Here is a 26,584-nt window from a genome sequence, read left to right as displayed (position 1 = left end):
CAAAGGAAAATGGCACTGATATTTTTTCAGTCCTAACATGGATGGAGACCTGCACTAGGTTTTTTTTTTGTAATTTCTTTGTATGGCTCTGATTGGGCCTGAATTGCTATGTCAGGAAAACTTCTACACATAATCTGAATGCAGATAGACTTGGATAGCTGCGCCAAATAAGTGAGAAATTAAATGTTGGCAAAAACTGCAAAGCTGTAGATTTCATCAATTAAAGCTTGAAGGAAAAGATTTTTATGATATCTCTATGTGATAGAAATGAAGAAAATAAAATACGTAATCTGAAAAGCAGACAAATCACCCATTCTTTTGGGTACAAACCTATGGAATCACATCGCTTCAAACACGACATGACGTCACGGTTTTGAGGTTGGTGAAAAGCACGAGAAAGCCTATTTTTGAAGCCTGATAATTTGAGCTATTCTTTAGCAAAATACTCAGCTGGTAAGTCGTGAAAATGCATAAAGCTTGCATTGCTGTGCTTTGCAGTTTACAAGCTTTGAATTTGTACATGATTTGCCAATTTCACTTATGGGTTTGGTCTGGGTCTTTAAATCACAATTAGATTCCTTATTATTAGTGGTGAAATATCAAGACAAATGACATTATAAGAACCACAATTTTCAAACACAATTACAAAGGCTTTCACTGCAAGATTTTGAGATGAACTATTGCTTCTTCTGACTAAAAGTAGAGAAAAAAAAAAGAAACCAAACACTCTTTAATCACAGATGTTTCTAACTAGACCACCGGTACTGAATGTCAGCTCATAACGGTAAGTAGCATACTGGATATTATTGTGAGATTCTTGATATATTCATTCACTTTTCCTGATATGTATTTTAAAAAAATTAGCAACCTCAATATTGAATACGTTAGGCACATTGTTTCTACAGAGTTATAAAGACAATGTTTATATTAAGGCACAAACGATTTTGAATTTTTTTTTCCTTCAATTATTGGATTTAAGTTCACACATTTGGACATTGACAAGGCACAATTTCAATACATGTCTATATGACAGGAAAGACAAAAAGCACAAAATGAATACACTTCATCTCAATCATACTCAGAGTTCTAAAGTGCCCATTGATGTCAAATGCAATTAACTTAAGTAGTTGAGATACAAAGAAAGGCAGCCACTTCAACAGAAAAAATATCAAAGTAACTGAAAATAATAATCATTTCTATTTGAAGCCCCAAGCATGTGTGACAAAATATGAGACAATTTCAACAGAAACAATTATTACTTCAAAGGCATAAGTACTATTTATTATATTCCGCATACTAAGAATCTTGCTACAGGATTGGTCAAAAGTCAGTCATGTGAAAAAAGGTAGTTTCCCCCATCACTCGCAGTCATGGTACTTTTGGGTTTCACTGATCACTTCAGCCCATAAGGTCATAAAGCCTTAAAAATTAGTCTTGAGTACGTTCATAATCAAGAGGTCATTGACCCTAAATTTTTTTGTTCCATCAATCCCTTGGCAATCACCTTCACCAACAGTAATTGCTTGCTTACTCTCAAACCTAGGATTATCAAATATCACATAAAAATTGCTTATCATTAAATTCACCATTCAGGAAGTAACAAAGAATGAAATATAGTGGAATTAGAATTCTAGTTGGATTGAAGTTGGAGAGCCTTCAGGACATATACACTGGACATTCCCCCCCCCCCCTGCCCTACCAGATAACTGAGAATTCCTATGATATGATGTGGTATTCTTTATACACAATAGTTTTAATTGTACTCTATGGCCCGTATTCTATTTAACTTATACCATGGTCTAATTATTTGCTGAAATTATAGAAAGCCAAAAATGTCAACATTTTGATTTCATTGTATGTTTCTTATGTTTAACATGCTCCTCCCTAATTTGTTAATAGGGAAGATTCCCTTTCACAAAACATCGCACTCGGCAATTGCGCATTTGCAATTGCTACCCCCAAACTATGGAATAGCCTGTCAATTGACATGGCCTAAGAAGTTTTCCATCACTTGCTATCTTCAAATAGAAATTGGAAACATTTCTCTTTAATTTAGAAAATTGCCTTGTACACATATAATTTATCTAACTGAGTATATTTATATAAAAGCTGCGCTTTGCAAATTTATGTATATTATGTTTATCATAAGACAACTATCTTATTTATCCTTCTCAAACAGTTAAAGGAAAATGAAATCTTTGGAACAAGATAGCTTCTGCAAAAACAGAAAAATCTCAAGTTTGAGAAACAATGAATAAATAATAAGTTATGAGCATTTACAGTTCATATCATCATTGTAATGTAGATCCTCCTATTGGCAATGCAACAATTACGTGTGATGTCACATGTGAACAACTTTCCCATTACTTGTGTATATATTTCACTTAATCTGCCTCTTTTATCACATCTATCAGTAGATCATGTATTCTTTCTATAGGAGGGTATGTAATGCAGATTTTCAAAGAATACATCATGGATAAAGAGATTGTATCACCATAAGAAAGAGCAGAAAGAGACATTTTGGGGGTATTTTATAGTCCATCAAAGGGAAAGTTGCCCACATGTGACATCACACATCTTTATCAATGGGAGGATCTCCATAGCATTAGGGATCGTAATATTCAAATGTTCATAACTTTCTCATTATTGTCAATTTTTTCTCAAACTTTCTTTGATCTTATTCTTTGATTTTCTGTTTCCACACAAGCTTAACTTTTTCCAAGAGTTTCATTCCCCTTTTAGAATGACTTGCAAGTCAAATGGGCTGATACATTGAACCTCTACTTTTAAACCCCTGACTTCAAAACACAGGCCTATTTATCCATCCGATGCACACCATTGGACTCAATGCATCAGATTTCTGATAATTTCTGTTCAAATTGGCAAAAACCAACATATTCTTTACATGGCAAGAATTGAAAGAAAATGTTGAAAACCACACACACACACACACACCCACCCATACACACACACAACTTGAATGGCAGCCTATAAGATCAACACTACGAGCCAACTACTATAAATTATCAGAGAGCTTCTCTTTCTCCCCTCTCTTCCTTCTCATCAAAATATTACGAATATAAAGTAACATTTAATAAATTTTACGTGGTGATAACAAGCATTTTAACTAATGGATTAATGAAGGCTTTTTTTGATAACTGCATTTCATACATTACAGAGAACACACAACAAAAATTAATAAATAAATATGTCGATTTAAACTTTCCTGTGATGATCACTGCTCACAACATATAAGCCAGAAATTCCTGTATAATATCATTGTTGCAAGTTCATTCATCCTCGTTTTGATTTCTAATATTATTTTAGTAAAACAATTATTCTTCTAAAGACTGAACCAAACTGTGCCTGAAAAGGTAAATACAGCTTTTATCATTCAGATGAATCATGGTATATTTATATTATGAATTAGACTAGAAAAAAAATTATTTTGAAATGGAGTATGATGAAAAAAATTATTGAATAATTTATATTATTTGACTTCTGCAACGTGCAAAACGATATTCTAATAAATTTGCCCATTGCCGCAAACATATGGGGGAATATATTTTTCATCCACTTCAAATCATTCTCAACATCATGGAAAATTGTGCAAAACAGTGATCAGGAATTAAGTGCTGTAATGTGACTTGTAGCACATTCATCACATAATTTGTTGCTTATGCCATTTGCATAATAAAGCTGCATTTTTGTAATAAAATGGTGATATTTTTCCAAATATGAACTGGAAAAATGAATGAAAAAATCAGAACTACCACTTTTTCCCCTTGGCGACATGATGATTTGTTGAAGTGGTGAGAACAAAGTATGTAAGATCACATGCACAGGCATTTGTTACATCAAAGATTACATTATTTAATTTTGTCTCCCACTAATATTCTATCAACATGGAAAAAGCTAATCCAAGGGGAATAATTCCACACAAAGAGCTTTATGATAAAGCCTACATCACTGTTAACGCAGATGCCTGGATCAGAGTGTATTTCATCAACAATTATCATCTGACAAATCCGGTAAATTTCCTTAATTTTGAAGGGCTGAGCAGCATAGGCGTCTGTCTGACTGTTACTATGGTAACTGTCTAATCAAGCAGACTCAGCAGATGGAACATCAGACAACTCCTCTCACGATCGCTCCTCAGTTATCCCCGAAATGTAATTCCGTCAAAATGCACAAATGCTAACATGATAGCAGTGTACAGCATTCCTTAGTCACTGCTACTCGTCAGATAAGTCAAGACATGACATGACCACTATGTCCCTGTCAGACTGTCTAAGGTCCGTCAACTTGACATTTAATATCCCTCCATGTCAGTCATCTCAAATATGGCATGAATGACTGGTCACTGTAACATTGGTTCACACTGTCATACACACATTCACTCTTCATATGGCAGTTTGTTCCTGTAGCAGATATGTAGGATATATTAGAAGTAGATTCCATTTCTCATCAAGTCTTGTGTGTGGACTTCCTCCTGAAGAAAAAAAAAAAAAAAAAGGTATACTGTTAAGAATTCTATGAAGAGAATTTTCTTTCTTTAAAATAATACTCCTCAATTATGAGTTAAGTTATTAAAATAATCTTCATTCTACCGGTAATGCACATGTATTTGAGATACTTATTGACACAATTCTCAAAATTTCCATGGCCTGTATTCTGAACTCGGGTTTGAATTAAACCCTGGTTTAAAGTTGTGGCTTAACTATGAAGAGCTAATTGGGGCACAAATCCAATTTACTATCATATGACACCCAAATAGTTCATAATTGTATGGGAATAACTATAGTACATGTATTTTGAAGTATTTTTCTTCATTATGAAAGCAAAAGGAAATAAATTAGTAAACATAAGATATATACAATATAAACAGAATTTTTGGCTCCCCATAATTTTAGAATTAGACTGTGGTCTAAGTTAAAGGGGAATCCAGCCTTGGCCATAAAATCTTGTGTTGGGAAGGAGAAAAATGAATTAAACAGAATGGTGAAAATTTGAAAGAAATCAGACAAGCAATAAGAAAGTTATAGCTGTTTTAAAATTGAGATCACTAATACTATGTAGATTTCAAATTGGCAACTGGGTAAGTAAATTATGACAAGGGGCAAGGACAACTTTCCCATAAGCCATGTACTTTATTATCAGGGATTTGTGGTTTTCTCCTAAGTACCCATTCCCCTGGGGCAGTAATCTAAATATAACCCAGGTAGTATATTGTTTTATGTCCTCATGAAAGAAAAATATAATTTGAAATAAAACTTTTGGGAAAAATGACATTTTAGCCATAATATGTATTGGAGTACATGGAAGAGTAGTCCTTGCCTTACATCACTATGACATCCCATATCTGGCCAATTTGAAGTCTCCATGGGTATAGTGATTACCAATATTTACAACTTTTAAAAATTCAATAACTTTCTTGTTGTTTGTCCAATATTGTTCAAACTTTCAGCTATCAACTTGTCTGATTTATCTTTTCCTTATAACAACAAGTTTTTATTTGGGTTGGATTCCCCTTTAAACCTGACTTCAGAACACTGGCCAGAGAGTTCATTTTTCTTTTATAATCATACTGATCATATGTCAAGTTGTCTCAATAATCTATATTCTGATATACTTGGGATCCTGATAGACACACCTTCTCCAAATGTTTTCAAAAAGATAATATTAAACAAAAACATTACTGGCATTGACATTTCACAAATATTTCTCAAGAAATAATGTTTTCAAGCAGTTTTTATAAGTTCCAACATGCTAGCACCAAACCATGTGAAGCTTTGAATCTGTATGCCAAGCAAAAGTGAACTTGATCTTGCACATAATGAGTGAAATAGGAAGGCACAAAATTTAATGAGTAATAAATAGAAAAATATCAATTTTGTATGTGTGTGTGTGGGGGGGGGGGGTATTTAGCCTCCTTTTAGGGTTAAGGACAGTCTTTAACCTTATCTTAACTCGGCTTTTTCAGTCCAAGATATACTGACCCCCCCCTCAGATCTCGGCTGCTGATTGCGCAATCGCCGCGAGAATTTGCATGCGAGTAGGGCCAGATGTAAGCTACAAGACTGTATAGTAAAATTTTCAAAATTTAAAATTTGTCGGGGACCCTTTTGCGATCATAAATAACTTAAATAAATCCATTTAAACCAACAAAAGTAAAAATAATCATACATTTATGATTTTTGGTTGAAAAACACTATTTGCATTGACTTTGTACAAGGAATCATGTTTTTGAGCAATTTTTGGTCTGACATGCACTTACAAATTATTGCTTAATTTTGGAACCGCGTACCCGGGCGTCGCAAATTTGGTCTCAAAAGATGCGCAAGACTTGAAAGCGAGCGGCGCGGTAAAAAAAATTGTGCGGCGGCGTAGTGATGAAATTTGTCGAGGGGGGGTAAATTGGTTTAATAAGGGTTAAGAGCATCTCAATGAGTACACCGTCCTATTAACATCACAATATTGTCTCATATCTTACACTCTGGTTGAAGAGGTTGAAGTTGATAGATGACTAGAAGAAGAATTGCCGGACCGAGTTGAGCTGACTGATGATGCTGAAGACTTCCTGGATTCTATAAACATTGAACAAGGAAAGAATACGTGTCATTTAGAGAGTATTAACAATGCAAGAAATTACACAAGTTCTTGTATACTTCTGACTTAGATATACATTAACCACTCTCTATTCTTCCTTCCCTCCCCCCTCCCTATTCCCTCCTCCCCTCCCTCTTCCCTCCTCCTTCTCAATGTTCTCCCCTCCCTTTTTCTCTTTTCTATTCCTCCATGCTTATGTTCACCACCCTTTTCATTCCCTTTTCATCCTTTCTCCTCTTCTTATTCTCTCTTTCTACTCCTTCTTCCTACTAAGTGCATCACCCTCCACCTCTTCCTTCTCCTTCTTTTTTCTTCTTCTCCTCCTCCTCTTTCTCCCTATCTCTTTCTCATCCTTTCTCCTCTTCTTCTCTCTTTCTACTCCTTCTTCCTACTAAGTGCATCACCCTACACCACCTCCTCTTCCTTCTCCTCCTCTTCCTCATCCTTTCTCCTCTTCTTATTCTCTCTTTCTACTCCTTCTTCCTACTAAGTGCATCACCCTACACCACCTCCTCTTTCTTCTCCTCATTCTCCCTTTCTCTTTCTCATCCTTTCTCCTCCTCTTCTTCGCTCTTTCTACTCCTTCATCCTACTAAGTGCATCTCCTCCACCCTCTCCTCTTCCTTCTCCTTTCTTCTCCTCTTTCTCTTTCTCATCCTTTCTCCTCCTCTTCTTCTCTCTTTCTACTCCTCCTTCCTACTAAGTGTATCACCCTCTTCCTTCTCCTTTCTTCTTCTCCTCCTCCTCCTCTTTCTCCCTTTCTCTTTCTCATCCTTTCTCCTCTTTCTACTCCTTCTTCCTACTTAGTGCACCACCCTCCACCCTCCTCCTCTTCCTGTTCTTTCTTCCTTCTCCTCTTTCTCCCTCTCTCTTTCTCACCCTTTCTCCTCCTCCTCTTCTCTCTTTCTACTCCTTCTTCCTACTAAGTGCATTACCCTCCTACTTCCTCTTCTCCTCCTTCCTCTTCACTACTCCCCCATCCTCCCCCCCCCCTTTCTTCTCCCCTCCTTCATCAGATACAAATAGGTGAGTGACCAAATATGAACATCACAGAAATTTCAAAAGCTCTAATACTTTTGTACAACCAAAGTACACAAGCAGCTGAGAATAAGCTGGGGGGGGGGGGGGGGTAGCTGAAATCAGCTTCAAGCTGAACTCCCATATCCTTGCAGATAGTGCATACCTGATACATGTGTTCCACTAGTTGATCTTTTAGCTGCACTGCTGGCTGTAGGAGATGATAAGGAACTACTGTATTCTAGAACCCTTGTAGTTCTGTCAAACAAAATGATAATAATATACTTCCATTAGTATGTACAGTCACAGAGATGAGTTGTTAGGGAACCGTGTCTCACTGCAAACAGTCTGCATGTTAAAGGAGAATGAAACCATTTGGAACAAGATATATTGTGTGAAAACAGAAAAATCAAAGAAACAGATCAACAAAAGTTTGAGAAAAATTGGACAAATAATGAGAAAGTTATGAGCATTTGAATATTGTGATCACTAATGCTATGGAGATTCTCAAATTGGCAATGCGACAAAGACGTGTGATGTCACTTGTAAACAACTTTCCCCATTACTTTAGTATATATTTCACTTAAACTGCCTCTTTTATCACATCTATCAGTAGATCATGTGTTCTTTCTAAAGGAGGGCATGTAATACAGATTTTTTAAGAATACATCATAGATAAAGAGTTTGTATCACCACAAGAAAAAGCAGAAAGAGACATTTTGAGGGTATTTTATAGTCCATCAAAGGGAAAGTTGTTCACATGTGACATCACACATCCTTGTCGCATTGTCAATGGGAAGATCTCCATAGCATTAGTGATTGCAATATTCAAATGCTCATAACTTTCTCATTATTTATCCGATTTTTCTCAAACTTTCTTTGTTCTTATTCTTTGATTTTTCTGTTTCCATACAAGCCTACTTATTCCAAAGGTTTCATTCCCCTTTAAGCTATTCATACAGACATAAAGATGAAAATGGACATGGCCTACTGTATACAAAAGAAGCAATGCTTATATATTTTTTTACCTTTAAAGCCCACTTCAAACTGACACTGTCAAACAATTTCATAAGATAAGGTCATTAATGTTTTTATTTCAAAATCAACCACAAAAAAAAATCAGTGAAGTTATTTTTTTTCATGAAAGGCATCAATGATGAAACCATGTTTATTGCATGGAAGCATGAATAAGTGCATGCAGCAAGCGATTGAATCACTGGAAAATCATCAGATATCTTTGTTTTTCTTTTTCCTTGTTTTAAAATACTGGATTATTGTTGCACTGAGGAGGGGGTAATGATGCAAAGCTACAAACCGCATTCTTATTTTTTGGAGGTTGTGAAACACTTTCATGTATACACTGTACAATTTATGGTACTTATCTCATTTAAGCAGGGACATGAAAGGGAAATGTCAAGTTACCATCACCTAAATATGAGTTTGATATCAATCAAAATATTAATAACATTTTTTAAGGGCATATCTTAACCTTTTGGTTTCTAGGCTTCTATGCTCCAGTGACTCTGGTTTTCTATCAGTTCCAAAATGTAAAACAAAGTGGGGGGAAGGGCATTCATCTATGCGGGGCCCTCGCCATGGAATTCCCTCCCACGAGAGATCCGGGATAGCAAGTGTGACGAAACATTTAAGATCAAGCTAAAAACTTAACTCCATAACTCTTTTTATCAATGATCTTTTTTTTTCAGTATAAAATTCCTTTGTTATTTTTTTTGCTCCCCCCTTCACTTGTGCACCTTGAGCACCTCTCACAAGATGGATATAGTGCCTATTAAATTAAATTTATTATTATTATTAGAATATAGATTAGTACAGATATTTTGAGCTTTGTCATTGCTTGATCAATACTAACACTTTCATTGAAATTTTTGTTTTCATTGTTTATATTTATTTCTCATAATTTCTATCACATCTTAAGGACTGCTTATCCTGAAATAAATTATGTAAACTTACATCACAGCACACAACAATTAAACAATTCAATCACATAAATACCAATCCCTGCATTGTTCTTTTTTACAAGAAACTTTTGTGGTTAATTCTAAGATTCATAATTATAACACACGTCAGAGACATCTTATTCACCAACCCTATGCTAGAATTAATGCTACATTGAAATCCTTTAGAACAATTTGCGTTAAAGAATGGAATATGTGTCCTGCTGATATAAGAAGTAGCAGTACCCTATCTCGGTTTAAGAAATTATGTCATAAATACCTACTTGATAAATTTAAGACCAGTTGTTAGTTGCACCTGGGGGTGACATGTTTGGAGTGTGAATGTGTGTGTTTGTCTGTGTGAGTGTGTGTATGCTTGCGTGTGGGTAGTGTTCCTGTTGTGATCTTTAAATACCTTGTATTTTTTTTTCTTCTATTCATAGTTATTCCATGTTTGAGTAAAATATCTAATGCAGGGGCCCCTGATTACAAGCTGTGCTTCTTTGGGGTCCCAAACCTGCCATTTGTTTTAGTTCTTTATAATGTAACCATTTATTTTGTTTGTATTTTGTTCTCCTTTGACTGGTTTGAATAAATTCAATTCAATTCAATCACATAAAAAGTAAGCATGTAAATTGAACTTGCAGCTTTACAATGAAGTAAAAACATACATACATGTTTATTAGAATCACAAATTAATATCCTATGTAAACATAATATTCAAAACAAGCACACACTTTTCAACTTGACAGGAACCAATCATGGAAAACCAAATATAAAGCCATATTTCTGACACTCAAACTGTTTTTATAAATGAATGAAATGGCATATGGAAAAGGAGAACACAAGTACGACAATGATAAAAGCACCAGAAGAACCATGAAAGCCAGACAAGAAAGGCGATTTTTAAATAAAGAAAGATGTTACACATACATTTGCCTGGCAAATATGTGATAACTACAGAGCGAAAGGAGAGAGAAAGTGGTTTAGAGCCAAACTGTAAGCAGGAGTTAGAAGCGATGGATAAACCTTGTATTCCGCATCATAGACGTAGCTAGCAAGCCATCAGAACCAGATCTATTACGGCTGTTCAAACAAAGAAAACAATCAATGCATCCATGCTATCCCATCAAGCATTGCAAGCGAAGATGCCAAAAGGTATTCAGTACAAAAAAGGCTTTCAACATCAAAATGCTTAGAAATGAGGAAAAGGTGATGCAGGAAAACATCAAAGTTTTCTTTTACAATCAGGAAGCTTAATGAAGGAAATTCTTTGTCTTTCATCAGAGAAGATTGAATATTGAAATTGAAAAGCCAGCATAGACAAATGGAAAGTGTTATAGGAAAGGAGAGATAAAGAAATTCATAAACATATCCTACAATGATATCTTCAAAAACCTTATTTTCACAAGATTTTATGACCTGTTTATGGCTCCTTTCCATATCACTTAGCTATTCTCTGTGTGTCTATATGGGTAAATCTTTTTTTTTCTCCTATATCTTACATCGATGTTCTAGTTCCTTCAGTTCACCACTTCCCTTTTATATCTTATTTTTCTCAATCACTACCAAAGAGATTTATCTGTAGCTTTCAGAACTTCAGTGATACTCAATGTTTAATGAAATAAGTGCACGACCATTTTCTATAACACAAAAAGGTTTTCAGCTTATTCCTGGTTAAATACATTAATATTAATCTCAATTATTTACTTAATCAATAGCAGCTGAGAACAATCGCAATAAAGGTGCGATTTGAATCAAGCATATCTTGGCAAGATGGGCTCAAGAATCTAATTTAAGGAGCATTTCATGAAAGAAATAGTGTTTCACTGACAATTGTTATAAGCTAATAATGCAAATCCTTGCACCTGATTGGCCCAGAACAAATAAGCCAGTGATAACCGCCCACTCTGTCCTTTATCTAAGATGCCCCCTTACCTTGTGGTTGACTTGACGTTATTATTTGGTTCAAGGAGAGTAGCCGAGGGTGACTTCTTCCCCGCCCTGGTGGATGTCCTAGAGGGGGGCGCTGATGATACCTCACTCTTGGGTGCTTTCTGGGCCTTGTGAGATGCAGCTATAGACAAACAGACAGACAATACAAAGATTGAGAAAACATATAATCATGCATATACATGTAATGAATGCATCCTATTACACATAATAAATAATATCATATTGTAACATCACATCTAAAAGAAATAACATGACCTTCAATTCTGATTAATCATACTACAAAATAGAACCGGAGAGATTTCCAGCTAAAATAACAGATTAATTCACTATTTAATGGAACATTCTTAGTTTGATAATGCCTAATAAACTTGAATAAAATCCACTTAGTAACATCAATGTATCTAATCATTCATATCTAATCGCAGGGATAAACTTCATAGTAGTATTGTAAGCCCATTGTACTAAACAAAGCAATGAAGAAAATGTTACGTGCTTCACCTTCATCAAATTTCATGTAACAAAAGATCAAATTTGCACAAAATGAACGAAGTACAATACATTCGATGTAACCTTTCCACCCTCGACATAAGAAATTATAAGAATCTGTCATTCAACTTTAAAAAATAACAAAAAATGACAGATTTTTCCCCCTGCAATAGTGTATGTAGAATGTGCCTTTGTAATGTAACTTTACAAAGCCCTAACAAAGGTACGTGTAGTTCAATAAAAAAAAAATATATAAAAAAATAATGCATCTCTTCAACAACAAACACAGAATAAAACAAACGATGAAAATGATTTTAAAAAAGTCGAAATAAAGACTTCACAGAATGGAAAATTGCAGACATAATCCTGTTTGGTTGACATGCCACATGCTTATCAATGTTTCCAGGCATTCTTGTCTATATTTAAAAAAACATATGTAAAAGTTCCTTATTTATGATTATAATCAGCTATTAAAGCTTAATGGAAAATGGCATACAATGAATTGCATGAAGTACTAAATCAACATTATCATCATTATTGCTATTAAAGAATATAAAATTCATGTATATAAACTAGATGAGAAAATAAAAAAGTTGAATATGGCTTCCATGCAGTTATGACTAGTACAATCAGCTGTAATGTAGAATGCAATTTAATACATTTTCAAATGATTAACTTATTTTGCAGTAAATATTAAAAGATAACTATATTCATATGCAAAATAAACCAACATTTAAAATGCGTTAATCATTTTTGTGCAATTATCCTGTAGAAAATACCCAACTAAATCCATTCTTTGATGTGAAATTCAATGCTTGCAGTGAAGGGTACAAAGCACATTATATTTTATGCATTAAACAATAAAGAAATTGTTATTTAAAATCACATAAAGAAATCATTAATCCATGCATATACTAGAATACAATGAGAAGATAATAAAAAAGCATGCAGCATGCATTATGCATGCATACATTGACATGAAAATTCGTCATGCATTGAATCACCTTTCAATCAAACAAACAAAATGAAAAGTGAGATATATATGGAACTATAAAATGAAATTATGGGTTTTCACTTATGGGGTATTCAATATTCTTCCACATATTATTGTTTATCCACATTATTTTTTTTAATATTTATTTACTCCTTTTGCTTTCATGAATGGAAATATAACAGAAAATAATGGATTAATGTAACAGTATTTCTGGTTTAAAAAGTATTATGCAGTGAAATGAACTAATGAATATCCAATGTCTAATACAACAATAAACAGGACCACTTACTTTTTCCTGTTTGAAAAGAACAGAACATAAGATATTGTTTTATTCATTAATATTCAGTGTACAAGGTCAATGAAAAATATGATAAAATTGCTGATTTGATAATGGCGGCCTTTGAATATCAGTTTTCCATGGGGTGAAACTAAGAGCTTCCGACTACATCAAAATAAACAGTCCAAATAATAGTTCTTGTTCCTTTATAAATGGTCAAAAATATAAATACATCATCATTTATATCTATATCACATCATGGTATAGTGGTCTCAACCAAAGCTCCAGTGAAAAAATGTTAAAGAGTAGAAAGCGATCTAATATTGAGTTTTCAACAGCAAGGAAATCTAAACATACATGTCAAGTCATAATTCTACCTAAAATATAGTTTAAAAAAAACAAGAAATAAGTGTAGCCAACAGAAAAAAATATCAATTAGATAGACTTTATCATTAAGCAATGTTCGGTTCATTTGATAAAAATAAGTAGAAAGGCTCTTTTAGATAATGGTTATTTGACCTGATAAGAATTATTCATCTACATGGACCAATCTCTTACTAGCAGGTTTAAGTATAATAAATTTATTTGCAAAAGTCTTTATGCTAGTTTTTGTACATGTAGGTGAAAAACAGGCATGAAAATTAATACTGAAATTTAGTGTTGGGTTCACATGGGCAGAGCTCAAACCATGATGAATACTTTATACAAGAACAAGTTTGATACCCACATATGAAAGACTCAATATTCATTAAATGAATCTGAATTCATACTTTACATTTATAAAGAATTATCATCATTTGATAATACAACACAATGCTTTCTTAATATAATTTTCGAACTATTTCACTTCCTTGTTTAAGTATTTCTCACAAGCATGCATCAAGGAAGCACCTTTGAATTATCAAAGTCGTCATGGTTTTGTAAGACTATTCAAATTTATAACAAGCTTTTTTTTTCTCTGAAGTGTTTCACACCAAGCTTTGCGTAGAGTTACATGAACTTGCATAGACTCTATGCGATGCCTACAATGAATGGTCTACAGCACTGTAGGACAGGGCAACATCAAGGTACATGTATGCAAAACATAATCAATCATCGGTAAAGGAAATAATCTGTTGTCTCACGATGCGGCAAACTGAAATTGCGACGTTTCGACTGCACCTGCTAGTCTTCGTCAGGCAATGAAGTGGACAATCGCTGCGTGCGCCTTTTATACCGTAAGCTGCCCTGATTGGTCGGTTACTCCGACCAATCGTAGCGCGGCGGTGCCGGCACCGACGGCACGCAGCTTACGGTATAAAAGGCGCACACAGCGATTGTCCACTTCATTGCCTGACGAAGACTAGCAGGTGCAGTCGCAACGTCGCAATTTCAGTTTGCCGCATCGTGAGACAACAGATTATTTCCTTTACCGATTCTATACTACCACGATAATCAACATCTTCCATACTATATACAATCATGTTAGCATACACTTCTTAGACTCTTTATTTCTACGGAAGTCTATGCATTACTACACAATGGTGCAAGATTTATACGCAAAGCTACGCTTCTCTATGATGTACCTGCACAAGAGTACGCCAGCCTGCGCTAGTCTAAAGAAATATCCAGACTTCATTTCATAATTGCAATAAAAAATTCCATAACTACGTCAATCGTGCAAGGAGCAATATTTTTCCTACCATAAGCATTCAGCCAACTTTGGCGTAGTCGGCATGCAAAACTATGTAGCTCTACACAGGCTCAGTGCGAAACCCTCTTTAAATACTCCAGAGTATCATCTAAATGCTTCATACCTCTAATAGCAGTGTTCATTGGAGGACCCTGTGGAGGGGAAGTCTTCCTGGAAGACGATGTTGGTGCATTATGTTTGCCACTAGGGGGACCATTAGACACCAAACTCTTTGCTGATGACGAGGGAATATTTTTGCCAGTGGGGGTACCATTAGACACCGAACTCTTTGTTGATGACGAAGCAACATTTTTGCCCGAGTGGGGACCATTCGAGACTGAGCTTTTGGTTGATGATGACGAGGCAATATTTTTGCTAGTTTGGGGGCCATTAGTCAGGAAGCTCTTGCCCCCTGACGGTGTACTACTGTGTTTGTGGCTGGTGCTTTTAGACACTGCAAACAGAAAGAGATATAGAGTGGAAAGAAGGATAGAAACAAAGCAAGCACAGCAAACTCATGCAGTGGTTAAGATTAGGAGATTAGAGTCTCAAATATAAAATGTGCCTTCGTATAAAAAATCAGAAAAACAAAATTCTGAAAAATGTTAAAAGACAAGAAAATTTAGTTTTTTACTGGCTGATGTCAAGCTTTCATAGAAAAATTTGAATTTGTTGTACATTTTTAAAACGAAACCCTAGAATGAATGACTAAAGAAAACTTCAAAGCTTGTAAATGCCATTCCTATGATAGTTTTAAAGCATGACATTGCACTTGAATGTGAAAGAACAATCAAATGAGCTTTAAAAGAAATCTTAATCAAATTTGAGTATCGAAAAGCAATATCAGCATAATTGTACTTCCTAGACTCTATGAAATGAGAAACTAACCTCCTACAAAAAAAAAATCACGATCAAATAATCAATCAAGTTGAATATTAAAATGAAAAGGAAAATATTGGAGGAGTACAAAGAAAATATATAAATAAATGCTTCAGATAACACCACTGCATTGAGCTAAAACCAAAGAATCATGCACAGCTACCCTTTTCTAAATAACAAATCTATGTACCAAAATAATCTATTTTATCTATCAAATGATCATGCAAATTGAAATTATATAACTCACATTGTGCATTCTAATAATATGCAAAGCTTTGATATTGCTAAGAAACTAATAAACTGTCTTATTTATCAAGTATTATGAGACAATCTTTATGAATAAAATGGAGTGGAAAAAAAAAACGCCCTCGAGCAAAACATGCAAACCAAATCAGTGTGGATAAGCTAAAAGGTGAAAACTTTACCTTCATAAAGGTGGATAATAATTAAACAGACACACAAACCAATATTAAATATAAAGACTAATTCAAGCATCCCCTATACCAAATCACTGCTAAAACTGGCTCTTGAAAAAGGGCAATGCCAATTCTCTCATTAGTATATTGAATCAAACCTACTCTCTACAAGCAATTCTTACTATTTTTTTACCTGTTATCAATTTTCTATCTAATTGTCTTTCATGTGTAAGCATTTGTGCATGTGTGTGTCCTCTTTTTCTCCTCGATACTGCACATTAGCATAATGTATAAAGAGTTACACGGAAGAGGAATAAAATCAAGACCAAATAATATCATACACACACAATACAAAGTTAAACAGATCACTCCAACTCAGAAAACTGCACAAATATTGCGCTTTGATCAATTGACAAACCTTTTCTTGAAGAAGTTGATGGAGCGGATGCTGGATTAGATTGACTGTGTGTATGAACGTTCTTTTCTGTTTTGCTCTCTTTTTCTTTCTTCTTCTCTGTATGCCTGGCTGATCCTTTCTCTCTTGCTCCTTTCTCTATTCCTTCATCCATATTCCTTCTCTCAATCTCCATCATGGAACGTTCCTCAGCCTCTTTCTTTCTGTCTTGCATGTCGTCTTCGTAATACTGTGACATGTTCAGCTAGAAAGGTGATAGAAAAAAATCAAGAATTTCAAAACAACATCGTAACATTGGAGGTCGATAAATTCAAACAAGATCATTGAGAAATCTTGCTCAGTGATCTTCTTTCTATACTTTGATTTCAATCATTCAAATTTTTATATCATGTGAAAATTTTTGTATGAATAGTGATAACTTAACGATCTGAATCAGTTTAGATTTCTGTAATTATTTTTCAATTGGTGCGCAAGGTCCTGATCGGAGCCTTGGCGCTGGGACCCTGCTTACAAAAATTACAGTGGTGTCCCGCCACTATCTAATTCAAATACCAAACCGGTGACACCACATATGCTCCTGCGACATTTGCTCTGGTCTTAATATCTCAGAGGGCATAGGGTTAGAGTTAGCATTGTCATAGATTTTTGGGTTCAGAATAATGTAAAAATAATGATTATGGTTTATTTAGTTTTGGAGGACAGATTTTATGTTTGGCTTAATGTGCATACTTTCCATCATGGCAGTTGTCGCCGAAGCAATGTCATGGAAACCCTTAACCCACATTATCTAAAGCCTCTAGTAATCAATTACACAATTAAAAAAAAGTGAAGTTCAATATTTCATCATACTAATGGTAAATGTCTGTCTGTTTTATTAATATTCTAGATGAATAATTCACATTTAAGTATTTAAGTATAAGTGGAGAAGGGGGGGGGGTAAACTTACTGAGTCTACATGAACTTGTATTCTGTCCAATTCAAAAACAGCCTGCAAGAAAAGAAAAGAAAGTAAAGGATCTCTTTAAATAAACGGTGAAAACATCTTATTAACCATCCAGCTTTCACAAGGCAGTCTGCTGATTTAGGCACTAATGTCATCAATGTACTCTTATGATAACAGAAAAACTTTAAAATCTTTGAGAAATGACAGAATTAATTCTCACTGGAGAGTGGTTGCTTTGCATGATAAGTCCATATTACAAAGAGATTTTTCTGCCACATTTCTTTTTTTCTTTTTAATTTCAATTACAATGCCTGGGTATGTGGTCAAGAATGTAAAAAATATTTTAAGTTCATATCAGAACCAAAATTACTTTTAAAAACATGATCTTATTCGACACATCCAATGCAATTCTGTTTCTAGCCAAACTTCATAAAATTATTACTTTTACTGATTAAAATCAATGCATCTAATACCCTATTAATCCTCAAAAGACTGTGCTATTTTGATGCCTAAGAAGACTGGGGGGGGGGTCTGAAAAATCCAACAAGCATAACACTGAAAATTTCATCAAAATCAGATGTAAAATAAGAAAGTTATGACATTTTAAAGTTTTGCTTAATTTCACAAAACAGTTATATGCACATCCTGGTCGGTATGCAAATGAGGAGACTAATGACGTCATCCACTCACTATTTCTTTTGTATTTTATTATATGAAATATTCAAATTTTCTCCTTAGTGTCAAGTGAAATATGATTAATTCCTCCCTGAACATGTGGAATTAGCATTGTTTAATGCTATATGGTTAAGTCAAGTTGGTCCTTATTGTCAAATCTGTAAAAAAAATGAAATATTGTACAATTCAAACAATAAAAATAGTGAGTGAAGGACATCATCAATTGTCTCGTTTGCATGTCACTGATTTGTGCATATAACCGTTTTGTGAAAAATAAGCGACACTTTAAAATGCCATAACTTTCTTACTTTACATCCGATTTTGATGATGTTCAGCATTATGCTAGTTTGATTTTTTTCTATTTATTCAAATCAACATTTTTTTGGGGTGGACTTGACCTTTGAAATAAAACAAATAATAAGTAAATAACACTCACTTGTCTAATGGCCACATCTACATCTTTATCTTTCTCTGATGAGAGTAGCCTTCTAACGACCAACTCCAAGGCTTGAAGATTCTCTCTGTCCTCAGGTAGCTTCATCTGATGTTTGATCCGAGGAAGCAGAGAGCACATCTTTAACCTGACAAATCAAATCAATTCAAAGGATTGATCAAATTTGGTTCCAAAGATCATAACTAGACAAATAAATATAGGCCTACTCTTATTTTTTTTAATAAACACATCTCTCAAACAGAAATTCTTCTCTTGGAATCACTGAATTTTTTCCAAATGTGAACCATAATTGTTGAGATATAAGATCTATCAATTGCTCCATGAACTTCTCCTTGAAGCCATGTTACATACCTAACATTAGGAACAGGATCCGCTATGAGATCCATCAATTGCTCTATGAAATTCTCCTTGAAGCCCTGTTACATACCTAACATTAGGAACAGGATCCGCTATGAGATCCATCAATGGCTCCATGGAATACTCCTTGAAGCCCTGTAACATACCTAATATTAGGAACAAGACCTGCTATGAGATCCATCAATGGCTCCATGAACTTCTCCTTGAAGCCCTGTTACATACCTAACATTAGGGACAGGATCCGCTATGAGATCCATCAATTGCTCCATGAAATTCTCCTTGAAGCCCTGCTACATACCTAATATTAGGAACAGGATCCACTATGGGATCCATCAATGGCTCCATGAAATACTCCTTGAAGCCCTGTAACATACCTGATATTAGGAACAAGATCCGCTATGGGATCCATCAATGGCTCCATGAAATTCTCCTTGAAGCCCTGTTACATACCTGACATTAGGAACAGGATCCGCTATGAGATCCATCAATTGCTCCATGAAATTCTCCTTCAAGCCCTGCTTTATACCTAATATTAGGAACAAGATCCGTTATGAGATCCATCAATGGCTCCATGAAATTCTCCTTGAAGCCCTGTTACATACCTGATATTACGAACAGGATCCGCTGTGAGATCCATCAATGCCTCCATGAACTTCTCCTTCAAGCCCTGCTTTATACCTAATATTAGGAACAAGATCCGTTATGAGATCCATCAATGGCTCCATGAAATTCTCCTTGAAGCCCTGTTACATACCTGATATTAGGAACAGGATCCGCTGTGAGATCCATCAATGGCTCCATGAAATTATCCTTGAAGAATGATTTAGAGAACATCTCCATAACTATGACACATATGTCAATGTATAACCTCCTATAGCGACTACTTTTACTCCTACAGCACTCTATAAAACAAGAAAGAGAAATATAAATACAGATATTTTAACATTTAGTGAACATTGACAACTTTCTTCAGCTGACTGTGCACCAAGAGAGAGAGAGAAAAAAAAAAGCAATGTATTTACAAGCAATATTTAAAGCATTTAGCAAGTTTTTTAATGTCCATATTACCATGAAGTATTCCCTACTTGTGCATATGAATGACTATGAAAATATTACTGTATCTAAATTCATTTAAATTCTTAATCTAAATTCATCTAAAATAAGATATTTTATCTTATTATAGAAGACTGATAAAAGTACACGATGCACAGGGAATTACCAGTCATTTGTTATGGAGGTTCTCGTGAAAATAAAATTATATCATATTGACTGGCCTTAACCCTTATTAAACTGGGGGGGGGGGGGGGTCAATTTGACCCCCCCTCAACAAATTTTGTCACTACGCCGTCGCACAAATTTTTTTGACTGCGCCGCTCACTGACTTTTTACTTTCAAGTCTTGCGCATCAGAAATTGCTCAAAAACGTGATTCCGTGTAAAAAGTCAATGCAAATTGTGTTTTTTGACCTAAAATCATAAATGTATGATTATTTTTAGTTTTGTTGGTTTAAATGGATTTATTTTATGCTATTTATGATCACAAAAGGGGCCTTGACAAAGTTCATCGGGAAAAACAAAGGTTTGAAAAAACAAAGAAATACATAAGAATTAAAAAAACAATAAAATACATAAGAAATTAATTATATTTTTGCTATGTTTTTGTAGATATTTGTTAGAAATGTAATAATTGATACTCTCACCAAAAATTAGCATTCTACTAGCTATATAAATTGAGTTAAAGGCAAATACATACACAAAAAAACAAATTTATGGCAAATTTCACATGCTTATTTGCATAATTAATTAATAAAAGTATCATAATTTTTGTTGTTGAAAATTTTACTATACACTCTTGTAGTTTATATCCGGCTCTACGCGCTTGCAAATTTTCGCGGCGATTGCGCAATCAGCAGCCGAGATCTGAGGGGGGTCAAATTGACCCCCCCCCCCCAGTATATAGGCCTACTGGTCCGAAATAGCCCAGTTAAGATAGGGTTAAGGGGAACATCAAATATGTTGCCCGCGACGGAATCATATTGGCCCGAGCCTTTAGGCGAGGGCAATATGGTTCTTTTAAGGGCAACATATTTGATGTTTCCTGAAAGAAGAGCCAGTCAATATTATAATTATTACCTAGAGTTGAATAATGTGTAATTCAAGCTAAAATTTTGAATAATTCATATGCCTCTTTGCCTACCACTAGTTCTAATGTCATGTTATTCACAAACTTGGCGAACTAATACCTGCTAAGCAATCGTGACGTAAATTATTACCGCGCAGTTGCGCATCATGCATGGCACTCACATACAGTTAACACATCTTGCGCTTGGATCTGATCAGCTTGGAATGTGTATGCACTGGCCGCACCGCACATTATCTACAATGCGTTGGTTCACAAACTGGTTGCAACCAGATTTCGCAAATACCGGTACTGAAATCAGCGATCAAAATCGGCTCCTACTACGCAAGCGCACTAGCAGAAATATGGCCAATATTGCCCTCTGTTTTTGTACAGTGTTCCTATGGGCAAAGCACTGGGAGGTCAATATGGCAAATGTTTACCCCGTTGGTCTCGTAGCAAGCGAAATATGACATTTATCTATCTGCTAAAATGCCTTGTACAGGTAATAATCATACATATACCATGGACATGTAGTACAGGGCTTTTGTATAAATCGAGCATTATATTTGAGTAAGTGACTTACCATGGATGAGTTTAGCTACCATGTCTTGTCTATGATCTAACTTCCTACAGTTTCTCATTAGAACACACAACGTCCTAGCTGCTGCATGCTGAATTGGCAAAGCTCTCTGAAATCAAAACAAAGCACACATTCAAGATTCATTATTTTCATATAATCGAAAAAATAAATAGACTAATATTCAATGAAAAGATATCGTCCCAATATTCATGCAAGTCTTCCTTAAATCTATGATTATGTTATATATATATATTATATTATGTCTTGTAGTATTTTTGACCTTGTTATGTTATGTTTATCATATTATGTACAATTGTAAAACGGAAATCAATAAATCAAATCTAAGGAAGTAAAAAACAAAAACAAACAGGAACTGTTGTGCCTGATATCAATCTGGGTTTAATGTCAAATGTATAAAATGATTTTTATAATCATGTTTCATATTTGTGAATTTTGTGCAGGTGGGAAGGATATACTTATGAAGTGTAATTCATACTAATCAAATCTGTAAAGTTGCTACTTGCAATAAAAAGGACTGAACTTATGGTGAGCCAATTTTAAACAAACAATTGAAAGAGTAAAAGAATGACCTGCAATAACAACACAACATACTTACTTCAATATTTCACTACCATGCCCCCCCCCAAAAAAAAAAGATAAATCAGTCAATAAAGACAACCAAAATACACTTTATATGAATTTAAAAAAAGAGCAAACTTTCAACATTCTTGAGGACATGACTGATATGAAAATCCTCATAAATACAATTTTAACCTCAATTAAACCACTTCTTATAATAATTTGAAGCTTGTTTTCGTTCTTCTATTTAGAAACTCACATGAGAAGTGACATGCTTGAAGAAAAGAGGAATAAACTTGGAATGGATCTGATCACTGGTTAAGCACTTAGGAAGACAGGCGAGTTTCTCTAGAATATCAACATGGAGTCTCCAATTCCTTGAGTTAGATGCTCTACTCTCTGCAGCCAAGATGGCTGGTATCAAATCACCAACACCATATACCTGGTAGCATCAAGAAAATAACACGAATCAAAATGCAGCAGGCAATAACTTAAATATCCATATATCTACCATGTAAAATTTGGTAAATTCACTTTGAATTTCAAATCATAATTTTTTGTAATAGGCATCAACAAATTGCTAATAATTTATCATTAAATTACTAGTACATTTTCATGTTGCTGTTGCAAATACTCTACTAATCCAGCATTTTTCTATCACAATAGGCAAAACTCACAGAGATGGTTTGGAATTTGTGGTTTAAAATCATGGTTTATGCAAGAATATTGAGGGAGCGTCTAATAATGAGTCAATGAATGAACGCTTTTGCATTAAAATCACCCTGTCACCAAGGATACTCTCTACTGCATTTACATGTACTTAGCTCACTGTGATAAAAGCGTTGGACGCTCCCTCAAATATGTGCTTTAAGAGTAATAAATGCATTAAATTGTTTCAAAACTACAGATCCAAAACTTTTGTGAATTTGGGTCAATAGGTCTGCAGTTCAATAACAAAGCTGAGGCAAGACTGAAATATCACATTCAAAAGAGGGGCAACTGAAATGAAAATAAACTGAATATGAATATTTTACAATTTCACAATTACTTATACACACATAAAAGAAATGTTTCAAAAGACACTGCAGATAATCTCATTATGAAATTAACATTATCACTGGGTTAATCGAGGCATACAAATACTTGCAATATTCATATTTCATACAGTTAAATAATTGCATCTTTCAATATGTTGAATATAATCATCATCAAAACAATTTAAATCTTAGTTTTCTTAAGGTCTGTAAATGTTTCAGTTTCAAGATTATAAAAGTCACTAATCTTTACCAAAACCTCCTAAATATAATCTATACTAAAATAGTATTTTGATGACATGAAGATTAAAGGAAATAACATATTTGAAAAATAAGTTGTGGTATACATTGCCTGTGTTATATCGAACTGCAAGAGTTGCAGATGAGGATGATATGAATCTAATAAATGGGTCAAAACTAATTAAAGAAATGTTGAAATGATTATCACTATCACGATTACATCTTACACAGATTTGAACAATCTCACCATTCTAAACACGGATCATATCTCAAAATTCTCAGCAAATTACAAACTTAAGAAATGGTTTAATATCAACAAAAAAAATATGCAGATATTGATCAGGCAACCAATCAAAATAAATGTTCCAGTAAGAAGTAAAATACAACCACTAAAGCATGTTTTTTTTAATGTCACATCATCATGGTTTTTTTTAATTAAAAATATCAATTTTTGGGTATAAACCTTAAAACAAGACAATAATGAAATGAAAAAAGACAATCACTTTTAGGGGATCTTCACCAAACTTAACAGGCTATACTATGAAAGGAAGAAAATGGACCTGCTCAGATAAACGTCAATGACAGCTGCAACATGTATGCATGATATGTAGCCTGCAAAACACCATTAGTCCATTACTGCTCATGAAGAAATGAGGCATCAATGTGGATGCAAATTATCCAATAAAAATTACATCTCAGATGTGATGATCTCACAAATTACGCACCAACAAGGTGAAATGGTACTGCTTGAGACAGATACCCTCAAACAATTGCATGAAGAGTTTTTTTCCTTTCTTTCTCTTTGATTGGAGTACAGAACGATTTAGTTTGGGTGCTGGTTTTTCTACCCGAGTTTCTACCCGAGGACTTCAGTTATGTCTAACAAAGGATAATTTATGGACTGGTGTAGCATCAAATCTGTATCTCGATTGGAATTGATTTTTCTCCTTCTTTGGAAGCCCCAATTAATGGCAGCCAAAAGTTACAGTGCTCTCAAGTTGAATTCATACAAAGATAACCAACTTTTCTATCTCTCTCTTTAAATTTCCTGCTTCATAGCTGCTTCCCTCTCATATGATTCTTAGCCTGTAAATAAAACGTGCAGCCCTGTCTACATTCATTATAATGCAACTGCTTTCAGCATATCCCATGTACACTTATTACACTGGGAAATAAAACACCTCAAGACATACCATTCCCGGTTTGCAATAGAAAATGAAGCAGGAGTATGGAATGCTGCTTGTTCTATTAAAATGCATACTACATCTACCATGCTAATCACTACATACATGTATTGTATAACCATATATCTTACCCTGCGATAGGAAAAGAGACCTATCGTTACCATCTAAAAGAAGGTGAGAAAAGTAGCAGGATAGTCACATAGGAATAGGAATGCTCAATATTCCAAACACATCTGTATTATTATTTGTTTTGGTGTCACCTTTGCCTGGGAGGCAAAAAGCGAACTGAATCACTATGACTCACAGGTCTCTCCTCCCGATATAACTGATTGGGGGGGGGGTGCAGGTGGACCACTACACTGGGGGTTCCCCCTACTCTTATACGAATAGTGCAGTGGGTTCTTAACGTGCAAAGGTGGTGACTCTCCTCTACACGGGGCCTCCATTTAACATCCTTATACATAAATAACAAGGCCCTGTAACTTTAAAGCTAAGTAATTGATAATGGGCTGGTTTTTATGATTGATCATGGGGATTAATAAATGCAATCAATTGTAGAAATAAGTCATATGATCAATTGCAAAGCTTTATGTAACAGCACCCTAGACTACATAACCTCATATAAAGAGAGGATAGGATGGGGAGATATAATGCACATTACCGGTAATCATTTGCTGTTATTTTGTGACCTGCTTTCAAAATTTAACAAAACACTCTGACAATATACATGCAGTTTTAGTTCATATAGAGAAAAAAAATTAAATGCATTGTCATACAAAATTTATCTACAATTATCATAACATACATCTTTCATGAAATACTACTTGAATAGTATTTTTTTAAGGTTTGATAAAAAAATATATTGGAGATTAATTTAGTTTACAATAGTAAAGATTTATATAGGCCCACTGCAGAGCAATATAAATCATCTTAACATTATAATATGAGTGGGGGAGTTTCTAAGGCTGTGTAAAGCTTTAACAACATCATTTCTTATTACAATTACTAACATTGCAATGAAAAGGAAGTCTTTCTCTTACCTTATTATCGAGATGATGACCACTACTGCTTAGTGCTCCTTTAGAGAATGTTACCAAAGTCTCAGGGAGGTGAGATGTAATACCCTGTAAAACCTGAAAACAGCAAATTATGAAATAACTTTTGAAGGTTTCAAAGGCATAGAATTAATCAATGTAGAGGGTTCACGGTAGATCACTTTGTAAGACAAATTATATTCATCTTATACATGGGAACACTTATATGAAGAGTTTTAAAGTCCAGAGACTCAGTTTTATAATTATGAGGGGAGCAATAAAAAGGTCTACTAAAACGTTTAAGGAGAGTGGTAGAGGAGCACTACGAAAAGATCTTTTTGGACATACAAGGGGAGTTCTTTTGTCCAATCACAAAATGAATGGAGGAACCCACAACCAAAAGATACAAACAATCAGATATATGCAATATTGATCTTAATGAACTTTTTAATGTCATTCTTGCAATGTGTGTTATTGCTAAAATGTAATTGTGTGTTATTTCTAAAACCTTGATTGAGAAGTTTTCAAGGTTGGTTCTAACAGTTTGATCATTGACTGACACTCTTGTTAAGCGATCGTTTACGTTTAGGCAAGCAATCGCTCTCGCTCGCCTTAAAACTGAGCCCCTGAGTTTTGGCTTCAATAATATACTCCAATATACATTTATTGCTAAAGGAGAAGCTTATCCATGTTACTTAAAAAAGATG

The 26,584-nt window shown here is 34.5% G+C and overlaps 1 protein-coding gene across 11 annotated transcripts in view; it reads right to left on the bottom strand.

Moving 5' to 3' along the window:
- LOC129264407 (serine/threonine-protein phosphatase 4 regulatory subunit 4-like) overlaps positions 1-26,584 on the bottom strand; it is a 60,010-nt gene continuing 33,426 nt past the window's right edge. For 4 of the 11 annotated variants that reach the window (XM_064102702.1, XM_064102705.1, XM_064102704.1 and 1 more), the window contains 13 exons: positions 25,884-25,976; positions 22,645-22,827; positions 21,810-21,915; positions 19,860-20,007; positions 18,731-18,875; positions 17,623-17,664; positions 16,680-16,920; positions 15,091-15,420; positions 11,520-11,658; positions 10,611-10,667; positions 7,793-7,884; positions 6,494-6,587; positions 1-4,492 (listed from right to left, as the gene is read on the bottom strand). In XM_064102702.1, the coding sequence (XP_063958772.1) occupies positions 4,468-4,492; positions 6,494-6,587; positions 7,793-7,884; positions 10,611-10,667; positions 11,520-11,658; positions 15,091-15,420; positions 16,680-16,920; positions 17,623-17,664; positions 18,731-18,875; positions 19,860-20,007; positions 21,810-21,915; positions 22,645-22,827; positions 25,884-25,976 (1,695 nt within the window). In that variant the 3' untranslated portion in view covers positions 1-4,467. Of the gene's footprint in view, positions 4,493-6,493; positions 6,588-7,792; positions 7,885-10,610; positions 10,668-11,519; positions 11,659-15,090; positions 15,421-16,679; positions 16,921-17,622; positions 17,665-18,730; positions 18,876-19,859; positions 20,008-21,809; positions 21,916-22,644; positions 22,828-24,974; positions 25,008-25,883; positions 25,977-26,584 lie in introns of all 11 variants that reach the window. The other 7 variants (XM_064102710.1, XM_064102712.1, XM_064102711.1 and 4 more) reach the window with 4 other exon arrangements.

The sequence above is a fragment of the Lytechinus pictus genome, chromosome 7, assembly GCF_037042905.1.
Source record: "Lytechinus pictus isolate F3 Inbred chromosome 7, Lp3.0, whole genome shotgun sequence".
NCBI lineage: Eukaryota > Metazoa > Echinodermata > Echinoidea > Temnopleuroida > Toxopneustidae > Lytechinus > Lytechinus pictus.
The sequence above is the reverse complement of the archived record's forward strand: the minus strand, read 5'-3'. Positions and strand labels throughout refer to the sequence as shown.